The 13,629-nt window shown below is 40.2% G+C and overlaps 1 protein-coding gene across 8 annotated transcripts in view; it reads left to right on the top strand.

Moving 5' to 3' along the window:
- Positions 1-13,629, top strand: part of RHOBTB1 (Rho related BTB domain containing 1) — a 141,815-nt gene that overhangs the window by 88,163 nt on the left and 40,023 nt on the right. For all 8 annotated transcript variants that reach the window (XM_027530980.1, XM_027530979.1, XM_027530978.1 and 5 more), the window contains one exon: positions 13,109-13,310. In XM_027530980.1, the coding sequence (XP_027386781.1) occupies positions 13,119-13,310 (192 nt within the window). In that variant the 5' untranslated portion in view covers positions 13,109-13,118. The remainder of the gene's footprint in view (positions 1-13,108; positions 13,311-13,629) is intronic.

The raw sequence follows: 13,629 nt of genomic DNA, 5'->3' as shown, positions 1-13,629 counted from the left end.
TGTTGGCTATAGTTATTATGCAACTCTTAACATTTCCCTTTTGTTTCTGCCAATAATATAAAATTCTCAGTCTTTCTTTCATAGCTAACTCTCCAAAGATGCTCAAATTTGTTCCACTAGGTTTTTTAATGACCAAGTTAAATTATTTCTTAAAGTTCAGAGTATATGCTTTTCTAAAGGACAAGAAAATTTAGTGGCTGTGCAATTGCCCTGTTCAAACTGTCAATAACAGCTGAATGGAGCTTGAAGTACAAAGGCCCCTCTATGGTCTTAGATTTCTGTCTTTAAGCAGACTGCTCATCCGGCCTTGACTGCATTAGCAAATATAACAAGAGACACGGCAAAAGTGACAGGAAGAGAGAGCATATTCTAATAATGGGGTCATGTGGAGCAATTAGGAGGTCTTAGTGAAGCATCTTAGACAAATGGTCAACCTTTCCTGGCCCATCCTCTCTAAGATCTGAATTTCTAGTGTTACAAGAAAATTGCACCCTTACCTGAATTCAAATAGTGACCCTATACTAATGTGCACCCATTTGGAACAAGAAGGACTATCTTGGGTTTTATGCACCACAGCACCCACAAATTACTCAGTTATGGAGACAAGATTCTGATAGTCATCTAGCTGTCATGTAACTGGGGACGTGAATGTGCCTGACTCTTCCTGAGAACCTGTTTGTTAAGAATAGGACACCATGTAGACCATCATCTCAAGGACTCAAGGTGAGGGGTAGAGCCACCACCACAGGAAGGAAAACACTTTGAAGAGGAGCGTAGGGCAGCTGAAGTCATGTTAGGCTGCATCTCTGTTTCTCCTGTGGTTGGCCCTGGAAGAATCACGAGTATACTGGGGACCCATGGGCCAGAGAGAGCAGACAGAGCTTTATAGAAGAGGGACATTGTATGCTCATATAGTCCAAGCACTTCAGTGTATGGCAGTGGGTGGGCCAAAAGTTTTGTTTGGGTTTTTCTATAAGATGTGATGGAAAAAATCTGAATGAACTTTTTGGCCAACCTATTAGTACCCCCAGAAACACCTGGTGGTTCATTCATTCAGTGCACAAGATGGGCACTTTGATGTTACAACCTCAAGAAAAAGATAAGAAGGTCACAAACCACCATTCAGTGATTTGCTAATATAAGAAAAAATGAGTGAAAGAGAAACAGAGTATTTGTGTTTTCGATTGCTTCTCCTAAAATCATTTATTGATACAGAGGAGAAAGAAATTTAGTCTATGGGGAGGTGGGGCAATAAGGAAAACTTTTTAGAGGAGGTAATATCTGAGTTGGGCTTCCCAGGTGGCGCTAATGGTAAAGAACCTGCCTGCCAATGCCGGAGACATAAAGAGATGTGGGTTGGATCCCTGGGTCGGGGAAGATCCCCTGGAGGAGGGCCTGGCAACCGACTCCAGGATTCTTGCCTGAAGAATCCCATGGACAGAGGAGCCTGGAGGGCTACAGTCAGTGGGGTTGCAAAGGGTTGGGCATGACTGAAGCGACTTAGCACAATATCTGAGTAAGATTTTGAGGAATGAATAGAATTCACCAGGCAGATGAGGAAGAGTAGAGGTTCAAACAATGTTTAGAATTCTGAGAGTCATTTTGTGTGGCTAAAGCGAGTTGTGTTAGTTCCCTATTGCTGCTGTAACAAATTACTGAAAGTTAAATGTCTTAAACCAATAGATTTATTATCTTACAATCCTAGAGGTCAGAGGAGTGAAATGGGTCTCACTGTGGTAAAGTCAAACTGTTCCTGCTGGAGGCTCTAGGGAAGAATCTATTTCCTCACCTGTTCCAGCTTCTGAAGATTACCTGTATTTCTTGGCTTAAGGCCCTTCCCTCTATCTTCAAAGTCATCTTCTATTTCTCTCTGATTCTGACCTTTTGCCTCCTTATTTCACCTGTGAAGGAAGCTTGTGATTACACTGGGCCTACCCAGCTAACCCAGGATAATCTCCTTATAGTAAGGTCAGCTGATTAGCAACCTTAATTCCATCTGCTACCCTGGTTCCCACATGCTATGTAACAACATATTCATAGCTCCCGGAGATGTCAACCATAGACATCTTTGATGATCCATTATTCTGCCTACTATGCATGTAGTACAGAAAGTTGAGGGTGATGGTGTAGGGAAGAGTTGCCATGATTCATCAACCCTAGGTAGAAAAGATCACCCCAGAGGGGCCTATAATTAAATATTAATTATATATATAGGGTATATATATGGGCTTTCCTGGTGGCTCAGTGGTAAAGAATTCACCTGCCAATGCAGGAGATGTGGGTTTGATCCCTGGGTCAGGGAGATCCTCTAGAGAAGGAAATGGCAACCTATTCCAGTATTCTTGCCTGGAAAATCCCATGGACAGAGGAGCCTTGCGGGCCACTGTCCAGGGGGTTGCAAAAGAGTCAGACACAACTTAGCAACTAAACAACAAACAGCTCTATGTATGTGGTGTATTTTAAATGGAGAAGTCAAGGTTCTGGAGGTCTTCCTAAAGTAGGATGTGCATGTTTCAGCTAACTATTGCTATGTAACAAACCACCCCAAAACTTGGTGGCTTACACAACAGTTTATTATTTGTTATGATTCTGTAGGTTGGCCGGGTGATTCATCAGCTGGTTTCACCCAGGTTCACTCATAAAGCGACATTCAGCTGGAAGGTTGGCTGGCCTAGAAGATCCAAGATGACCTGACATTATGTGTCCTCTGGTGATGGCCAACAGCCAAACTGCTTCGGTCTTCCTCATTGAGTTCTTATCTTCCACTGGGCAGGCCTCAAGACCTTGCTCCATCAGCATGCAGGACCTGTGGAGGCCTTGATTCCAAAACTCACACAGCATCGCATTCATCAGATTCTTTTGAGTTGGGCCAGGAAGTCACTTATTTAAGAGGTAGGGAAATAGATTCTAGCTCCTCATGGCAGTTGCTGCTGTGGCCATATTTCACACAGCACAAGCTGTAAAGATAGGGGGTTTTGCTCTGAGAGCAGAATCTCGAGATTGGAGATTTCAGAGGTAAAATGTTTCTGGATGATGACAATATCCAGCACATGGCTAAAAGCTATGCATGCCTCAAGTAGAGGGTGCTGAATATCACTGGCACTGAAGAGGTGAAGAAGCTGCGAGGCTGGGTATGGGCTGCATCATCCTGCACACACAAGACCAAGCTGCTGGCGAATGTGGAAGCGTGAGGTAAAGTCTAGCACATGACAGTGATAATGGCAGGGGCCAGACAACCAAGCAAGGCAGGATAACTCGATAGGCAGAAGATCAAGACCACACTGTTGTAAGTCAGCCTAGTGGAGGGAGGCTAGTCTGCAGAGCAGTAGCTCACTAAGTCCTTCACTTCCCAGCCTCCACAATGTCTTATTCATGTACCAGTTTTTTCTTTTAATGTTGAAATAGTTGATTTACAATATTGTGTTAGTTTTAGTTCTACAACAAAGTGATTCACTTATACATACATATATATATATACATGTATGTGTGCTTTTTCAGATTCTTTTCCATTTTAAGTTATTACAAGATACTGAATATAGTTCCCTGTGCTATACAGTAGGTCCTTGTTGTTTATCAATTCTATGTATAGTAATGTGTATCTGTTAATCCCAAACTCCTACCTTATCCCTTCCTCCCACCTTTCCCTTTGGGTACCCATAAGTTTGTTTTGTATATATGTGAGTCTGTTTCAGTTTTGTAAAGAAGTTCATTTATATCCTTTTTTTAGATTCTAGGTAGAAGTGGTATCGTGATACTTGTCCTCTCTGTCTGACTTACTTCAGTTAGTATGATGATCTCTAGGTCATGTTGCTGCAAATGGCATTATATCATTTCTTTTTGACAGCTACGTAATACTCCATTGTGAGAATATATGTGTGTGTGTGTGTGCATGCACCTGTGCACACGCTTCTTTATATCCATTTATCTGCTGATAGACACAGCTTATGTTGCTTCCATGTCTTGGCTACTGAAAACAATGCTGCTATGAACATTGGGGGTGCACATATCTTTTCAAATTAGAGTTTTCATCTTTCTGAGATATATGCCCAGAATTGGGATTGCTGGATCATATGATAACTCTGTTTTTAATTTTTTTTAAGGAAACTCCATACTGTTCTCCATAGGGATTGCACCAATTTACATTTCCACTAGTAGTGTAGGAGGGTTCATCCTCGCTAGTATTTATTATATGTAGACTTTTGATGACGGCCATTCTGACTGGTGTGAGTTGATACCTCGTTGTAGTTTTGATTTACATTTTTCTAATAGTGATGTTGAACATCTTTTCATAGGCCTTTTGGTCACCTGTATGTCTTCTTTGGAGAAGTGTCTATTTAGATATTCTGCCCATTTTTTGATTTTTTTTTAATGTATATTGAGCCGTATGAGCTATTTGTATATTTTGGAAATTTGTCCCTTGTCAATCACATCATTTGCAGATAATTTCTCTTAATCCATAGATTGTCTTTTTGGCTTATTTATGGTTTCCTTTGCTGTGCAAAAGCTTGTAAGTTAGTTTAGATCTCATTTGTTTACTTTTGTTTTTATTTCTTTTGCCTTGGGAAACTGACCTAAGAAAACATTGCTATGATTTATGTCAGAGAATGTATTGCTTATGTTTTCTTCTAGAAGTTTTATGGTGTCATGTCTTATATTTAAGTCTTTAAGCCATTTTGAGCTAATTTTAGTGTGTGGATGAGGGACTGTTCCTTTTTGTTTATTTATTTTTGGCTGCCCTAGGTCTTCACTGCTGCGTGGGCTTTCTCTAGTCACAGCGAGTGGGGGCACCTCTTAATTGTAGGGCACGAGCTTCTCACTGCAATAGCTTTTCTCGTTGCAGATCAAGGCTCTGGGATGTGCCAGCTTCGCGTGGGCTCAGTAGCTGTGGCACAGGGGCTTAGTTGCCACACAGCATGTGGAATCTTCCTAGACCAGGGATTGAACCTGTGTCCCCTGCATTGGCAGGTGGATTCTTCTTTTTATGGGGACTTTAGCAAATGTTTCGGAGAAGGCAATGGCACCCCACTCCAGTACTCTTGCCTGGAAAATCCCATGGATGGAGGAGCCTGGTGGGCTGCAGTCCATGGGGTCGCTAAGAGTCAGACATGACTGAGCGACTTCACTTTCACTTTTCACTTTCATGCATTGGAGAAGGAAATGGCAACCCACTCCAGTGTTCTTGCCTGGAGAATCCCAGGGACGGGGGAGCCTGGTGGGCTGCTGTCTATGGGGTCACACAGAGTCGGACATGACTGAAGTGACTCAGCAGCAGTAGCAGTAGCAAATGTTTTATGTTTTTAAATTTTATTTTTAAGTGGAAGATAATTGCTTTACAGTATTGTATTGGTTTCTGCCATACAACAAGGTAAATCAGTCATAAGTATACATATGTTCCCTCCCTCTTGAACATCCCTCCCACCCCCGAGCTGATCCCACTCCTCTAGGTCATCACGGAACACCAGGTTGAGCTCTCTCTGTTATACAGCAACTTCCCACTAGCTATGCGCTTTACATATGGTAGTGTATATGCCTCAGTGCTATTCTCTGAATTCATTCCACCCTCTCCTTACCCCACTGTGTCCACAAGTCTGATCTTTATGTCTGCATCTCTGTTCCTGCCCTGAAAACAGGTTCATCAATAACCATTTTTCTAGATTCATATTTATGTGTTAATATATGATATTTGTTTTTCTCTTTCTGACTTACTTCACTCTGAATAACAGGCTCTGGGTTCATCCACCTCACTAGAACTGAATCAGATTCATTCCTTTTTATGGTTGAGTAATATTCCACTGTATATACATACCACAATTTCTTTATCCATTCCTCTGTCAATGGACATCTGGGTTACTTCTATGTCCTAGCTATTGTAAATAGTGCTGGTAGATGGATTCTGAACCACTGGACCACCAGGGAAGTCCAAGGGAGTGTTCTAATTTCACTGACTTACATGTGGCTCTTCCAGCTTTCCCAACACCACTTGCCAGAGAGACTGTCTTTTGTCCATTGTATATTTTTGCCTCCTTTGTCAAAGATTGACTGTAGGTTTGAGGGTTTGTTACTGGGCTCTCTATTCTACAGAGAATAGAGCTTTTTGTGCCAGTACCACACTGCTTTAATTACTGTAGCTTTGTAGTATTATCTGAAGTCTGGGAAGGATATGCCTCCATCTTGGTTCTTTTTCCTCAATTGCTTTGGGTCTTTTGTGGCTCCATATAAGTGTTAGGATTATTTGCTCTAGTTATGTGAAAAATTTGATAGGGATTGCAATAAATCCATAGTTTGCTTTGGATGGTATGGCCATTTTAACAGTATTAATTCTTTCAATTCCAAGGCCATGGAATATCTTTCCATTTCTTTTCAGTCATCTTAAGTTTCCTTCATCAATGTTTTAGAGTTCTCAGAGTGTAAATCTTTCACCTCCTTTGTCAGGTTTATTCCTAGGTTTTGTTTTGTTGTTTTAGGGGGCTTTTTTTTTTTGGACATGATGTTAAAAGTGATTTTTTTTTTTTTTACTTTCTTTTATTTCATTGTTACTGTAAAGAAATGCAACAGATATATGTATATTAATCTTGTATCCTGCTACTTTGCTGAATTTGTTTATTAGTTCTAATAGTTTTTGTGTGGAATCTTTCCGATTTTCATATGCATGTTATCTACATATAATGACAATTTTACCTCTTCCCTTCCAATATGGACACTTCTTTCTTTCTTTCTTTTTGTTGCTGTTGTCTGATTACTATAGCTAGGACTTCCGATACCGTGTTAACTAAAAGTGGTGAGAGTTGGCATCCTTCTCCTGTTCCAAATTTTAGTGGGAAGGCTTTCAGTTTTTCACCATTGAGTATTATGTTGGCTGTGAGTTTGTCATAAATAGCTTTTATTATGTTGAGATATGTTCCCTCTATACCCACTTTCCTGAGAGTTTTTATCACGAGTGGATATTGAATTTTATCCGTTGCTTTTTCTGCATCTATTGAGATGATCTTTTGACTTATGTCTTTTCTATTGTTGATGTGATATAACATTGATTTTACATATGCTGAACCATCCTTGTGACCCGAGGATGAATCCAACTTGGTCATGTTGTAGGACCCTTTTTTGGGTTTTTTTATTCAGTTTGCTAATATTTTGTTGAGAATTTTTGCATCTGTATCCATCCAGGATATTGGCCTGTAATTTTTTGGTAGTGTCTTTGCTTCATAGAATGACTTTGGGAGTGTTCCCTCCCCTTTAGTGTTTTGGAAGAGTTTGAGATGTTTTGGTGTAAGTTCTTCTTCATATGTTTGGTAGAATTCCCTAGTGAAGCCATCCAGTCCTGGACTTTTGTTTGTAAAGAATTTTTTTTTAGTTACAGATCCTATTTCCCTTTTGGTCAGTTCAGATTTTCTGTATCTTCTTGATTCAGTTTTGGTGGGCTGTATGTTTCTATAAACTTGTCCATTTCTTCTGGGTTCTCCAGTTTGTTGGCATACTATTGTTTGTAGTAGTCTCTTATGGTTTTTTGCATTTCTGTAGTAACATGTTATTTCTCCTCTTGCATTTATTTTACCACTTACTTGTTTTAAAATAAACTTTTTTAATCGAAGGGTAATTGCTTTACATACTTTTGTTGTTTTCTGTCAAACATAAACATGAATCAGCCAGAGGTATGCATATGTCCCCTCCCTCTTGAAACAAACTTTTGACTTCAAAAAAGTATGTAAGTAGATTCTTCAGATAGCATTTTAACTATCAGCCTTCATATCCTGAAGAGTCAGTGAAAGTATGAAATCAGTTTCAAGTAGGTTTAATCTCACTCAAAACCTACTTGAAATTGATTTCATTACTGGGTTGGGAAGATCCACCAGAGAAGGGATAGGCTACCTGCTCCAGTATTCTTGGGCTTCCCTGGTGGCTCAGATGGTAAAGAATCTGCCTACAGTCCATGGGGTCGCAAAGAATTGGACAATACTGAGCAACTTTAACTTTCACTTTTTTTACAGAGCTGCCATGGTATCAGTCTCAATTCTTCCCAGCTGTTCTTTTCCTTTTGATACCTTCCTAGTCTCCTCAGATATAGATCTAAAGACAAAAGAGGCCAGCTGGATTTATGGTGGTGATATTTATTAACAATGTTAAATGAATATTTATTATTCTCTTCCCAGGTAAATAAAAATCAGAAACCAGATAGTTATTATCCTGATGGTCCTTAGAGCTCATGCAACCATAAGAGTGCTAGATACGGATAAATTTGAGCCCATAACAAGCAAAGAACGATACAATTGCATATGTTTATAATTATAATATTTGTTTATGTGTAACAGATGAATAATTGGCTTACAAGAATAGCATGAGTTTACATCTTTGACTGTGATTTCAGACTCTTAAAGTACTTTTTAGATTGCTGCTAAATAAATTTCTACCCAAGAGGAAAGATGTGGAACCTCAGATTTTGGAAATCCAGCACGCTCTTCCTGGAAATGCCCCATGTAGAGTGCGTGATCCGGGCTGAGAGGATTTCATTCCGCCTGCCTTTCACGTCCTTACATGTTGTCCCCTTGGCGCAGAGCTCAGCACCTTTTGGCAGTCACTTTGATTTTGTGCAGACTGTTAGAGATTAGAGGACCAGCGGATGTTATTATCACCTTTGACCCAGAAATTCTTTTTAGGACCGTGCATGAGATGTGTCTATAAATAAGTAATGATATTTTTGTAACCACGGCCTTAATATAAAGCCAGGAGGGCTTCTGCCCCCCTGAAAGTCATCGTCTGTAAAAGCTGTGCAGCTATTCCACCAGAGCTGCCATGATTCAAGTTATTTGGGGGACTCCTCTTTGGGGTTGCTATCAAAGAAGTTCACAAGCCAACAAGAAAACCAGTTTTAGATTTTTTGTATTGTGTCCAAATTTTTACTAAATCTAAACATTCTTCCAAATTTAATGGATTGGCTTTATTTGACTTTTATCTACCTAAAGAAAGTGAAAGTGTTGGTCGCTCAGTCACGTCCGACTCTTTGAGACTCCCCATAGACTATAGCCCACCAGGCTCCTCTTGTCCATGGAATTTTCCAGGCAAGGATACTGTTGCCACTCCCTTCTCCAGAGAATTTTCCTTACTCAGGGATCAAACCCAGGTCTCCTGCATTGCAGGCAGATTCTTTACCATCTGAGCCCATTTTATCTATCTAAAAAAGTAAAATTCACTCCAAAAAGTAAAGTTTGAATGTCATGTAGGACATTCAAAATAATAGACCTTAGGTTTCAGAGTTGTGAGTCTCCAAATGGAACCTGTTTTTTTCTGACACAGGCTATCCCATGGTAATAGCGCCAGAAGCTTGTCAAAGACTGTTATGAAGTGCTGCCGTTTTTATTCTAGAATCTAGAAATGCTGCATAAAAAGATCTTTAACCTAGCTTTCCAACTCAATTATCCTTTAGCTACCTGTGACCTCCTCTTCTCCCCTTCCCCACCTAGAACTTTTACTGCCTTCTTTTTATCAGGTCAGCTGTGCTCCATTTTGTATTTAGGGTCTTAAGTTTTCAATAAATTATCTTTAATTGCTCTACTAAAGTGTATCCTTTGTATAGGTCTTTATGAGTCTTAAGTTCATGATTTTTGCATCTAATTCTGGTCTTCCACCTGACTCACTTTTGTTGTCGTCTCTAAGTATTCATTTCAACATCATGATTATAATTTTGGAAGCATCTGTGTGTCAGGTATTACACCAGTGGCTGAGAACCTCAGTTCACCTTCTGCTCATGACATTAGGAAATCAGGGTACTGTAATTCCCACTTAACAGATGAGGAAGCGGAGGCTCAGATGATGCAGATAACTTGCCTAAAATCACATAAAATGACCAGAAAGGGGAGACAAAGGACTCAACTCCCATGCACTTAAAGCAGGATTTCCCAGCTCCCCCACTGTAGTATTTGGGGCTGAATAATCCTTTGTTGCAGGGGCCGTCCTGTGCATTGTAGGATGTTTAGCAGCATCTCTGGCCTCTGCCTACCTGAAGCCAATAGCACCTCCCTCCACCCCACTGGGATAACTAAAAATGCCTCCAGACATTGCCAGATGTTCTAGGGCCAGTATTTAGGAATCACTGGAAACATGGCAAGTCATGCTTTTGCCATGTTATACTATTAAATCAAGAACTGATAAAACCACAGAATTTTAAGGCTGAATTGTAAAGAGATTGATTTTTGGAGTCGGCACACCTGGATAATCATCAGAATTGGAGATATTTAAAGACTTTCATTTCCAACCCAAGACCTTCAAAATATCAGCATTTGCCAGCTGGGGGACAGGTATCTATTTTAAGCCTCTTCACAGTGTAGGCTCAGACCTTAACCTCACCACACATCTTTTCCTTGAATCACTCCATTCTGTTCCTGCCAAATAGTTCTCCATCCTCGGGTTTAACACCTCCTGTGATGCTGTTATCTATGTTCAGATGGTCCTAACTCTGCAAAAACACAGTTCTTCTTAACATTGTTCCTTCTACCTCTCCTTTTATACCTTTTATCTCACATTATCCAAATTATCATTTTTCTTACATCGAATGAATTAAACATATACTGAGTCCCAGTTATGTATCAGGCCCCACTCTGAGCATTTTTCTAAATTTATTTTTTATTGAAGGATAATTGCTTTACAGAATTTTGTTGTTTTCCTTCAAACGTCAACATGAATCAGCCATAGGTGTACATATATCCCCTCCCTTTTGAACCTCCCTCCCATCTCCTGCCCCATGCCACCCCTCTAGATTGATACAGAGTCCCTGTTTGAGTTTCCTGAGCCATACAGTAAATTCCTATTTTACATATGGTAATATGAGTTTCCATGTTATTCTTTCCATACATCTCACCCTCTCCTCCCCTCTCCCCATGTCCATAATTCTATTTTCTGTGTCTGTTTGTCCATTGCTGCCCGTAAATAAATTCTTCAGTACCATTTTTGTAGATTCCATATATATGCATTAGAATATGATATTTATCTTTCTAACTCACTTCACTCTGTATAATAGGTTCTAGGTTCATTCACCTCATTAGAACCGATTCAAATGTGTTCCCTTTTATCGCTGCGTAATATTCCATTGTGTATATGTTCTACAACTTCTTTATGTGGTCATCTGTTGATGGACATCTAGGTTGCTTCCATCTTCTAGCTCTTGTAAATAATGCTGCCGTGAACAATGGGATACATGTGTCTCTTCCAATTTCGGTTTGCTCAGGGTATATGCCTAGGAGTGGGATTGCTGGGTCATATGGTGATTTTATTCCTAGTTTTTTAAGGAATCTCCATCCGTCTTCCATAGTGCCTATATCAATTTACATCTGCACCAACAGTGCAAGAGTATTCCCTTTTCTCCACACCCTCTCCAGCATTTATTGTTTGTGGACTTTTTGATGATGGCCATTCTGACCGGTGTGAGGTGATATCTCATTGTATTTTGAGTTGCATTTCTCTAATAATGAGTAATGTTGAGCATCTTTTCATGTGTTTCTTAGCCATCTGTATGTCTTCTTTGGAGAAATGTCTGCTTAGGTCTTTTTCCCACTTTTTGATTAGGTCGTTTGTTTTCCTGGCATTGAGTTGTATGAGCTGCTTGTATATTTTGGAAATTAATCCTTTGTCAGTTGTTTCATTTGCTATTATTTTCTCCCATTCTGAGGGTTGTCTTCTCACCTTGCTTATAGTTTCCTTTGCTGTGCAAAAGCTTTTACATTTCATCAGGTCCCATTTGTTCACTTTTGTTTTTATTTCCGTTACTCTGGGAAGTGGGTCATAGAGGATCTTGCTTTGATTGAGCATTTTTTAAACCATGGCTGTTAAGACCATTATGAACTCATTTTTAAAAATTACCATCTAACTAGTTTTCTCAGTTTAACAACAGACTTACTCAAAAGAGCAATCACAGTACATTAAAATCTCACGTGGTTGGCCACCCATCCAGCTGATGCAGGGAAGCAGTCCACACCGCAGTTTGTGGGGGCTCCTGTTTGGGGGAAGTGGGGCTGCCAGCAGCTTTCCCTCTGCCTCTTCACCCCTCACCCAGCAACCCTCTTTAAACCTTTTTTGATGGTTTCAGAAATATTCCAAAATAGTGTGCATGCTGAGTCACTTCATTTGTGTCTGACTCTTTGAGACCATATGGACTATAGCCCACCAGACTCCTCTGTCCATGGGAATCTCCAGGCAAGAATACTGGAGCAGGTTGCCACACCCTCCTCCCGTCCCAAGGATCGGATCCGCATCTCTTGCCTCTCCTGCACTGGGCAGGAGGGTTCTTTACCACTAGCACCACCTGGGAAGCTGTCTCCAAGGTAGCCCCTCATCTTAATAAAATCATTCTCTACCATATGCTCCAGATTCTTCTCAGGAAGAAAGAATTTTTTTAAAATTCTGCTTTATAGTGCTTCTCTTAAGAAGATATTTTTAATGAATTTGATTAATAAAAATTCATGAATGAATATAAATACAATTTCAGCAAGATATCAAAATTCACACAGTTCACTCTTCTTTAAAGTCAGATAGTCCTTTCTGCTTGCACTTTGGATCCTCTTCTGAGTCACCAGGATAGTTTAGAACCTATAGGATTTTTTTTTTAATTAATTTATTTTTTATTGAAGGATAATTGCTTTATAGAATTTTGCTATTTTCTGTCAAAAAGAGATCTTGGGTCTTTGGAAGATTATAATGGACATTATTGCAAAGGCTGGTTATGCCAGAATGTGTAAGGTTAAACCCACAGGTGCCCAGTTCTTTAGGGGGTCAACATGAGTAGCTAGTGAATTTAGAATATGTGCCAGCAGCCCTGACTCGCCTGGATGGAGCTCCAGTAGTCAGATTGTGTTTAGAGAAAACCAAGGAGAAAATAACACGTTAACCGGGATAAACCGTTTGGGGTCAAAATAACAATCCGGTGTTTTTGTACTTGTGTGAGATATAAAAAGAAAAGTTGAGTTTCAGTTCGGCTTCGTAGGAACTTCCAAACTTCTGGCTTAGGCTCGGGCACCTCCATAGGAGCGCCTGGGCCAAGGGAAAACTGCCTGACCCCCTCCCATCTTTGATTGCTCTGGAGAGCCCTGATGTCTCACATGTGGTATCCACTCTCTTCTTCCAGAGTTTTATAAATGGACGCTGACATGGACTACGAAAGACCCAACGTGGAAACCATCAAGTGCGTGGTTGTGGGAGACAATGCTGTGGGGAAGACACGCTTGATCTGCGCCAGAGCATGTAATACAACGCTGACACAGTACCAGCTGCTGGCTACCCACGTCCCCACCGTGTGGGCCATTGACCAGTACCGAGTCTGCCAGGAGGTGAGATAGATGGGGTTTCTTTAGAATCCTAAGGATACATCATTGCTGTCGCCAGTCTGATTTTGATTTATTTGGGAGATATGTTTATTTATGTGATTTTTTAAAATTGAAGTCTAGTTGATTTACAGTGTTTTGTTACTTCCTGCTATAGAGCAAAGGGATTCAGTTATATATATATATATGTTGACATTTTTTATATTCTTTTCCATTATGGCTTATTGTAGGCTATAGAATATACCCAGATTTCTAAAAAGCAGAGGAAGAACTTAACTTATGAGTTCAAGACAGAACTCCCCTTTTTCATGCAGCAAGAGAAAAC

The sequence above is a fragment of the Bos indicus x Bos taurus genome, chromosome 28, assembly GCF_003369695.1.
Source record: "Bos indicus x Bos taurus breed Angus x Brahman F1 hybrid chromosome 28, Bos_hybrid_MaternalHap_v2.0, whole genome shotgun sequence".
In the NCBI taxonomy this organism is placed as follows: Eukaryota; Metazoa; Chordata; class Mammalia; order Artiodactyla; family Bovidae; genus Bos; species Bos indicus x Bos taurus.
The sequence above is the reverse complement of the archived record's forward strand: the minus strand, read 5'-3'. Positions and strand labels throughout refer to the sequence as shown.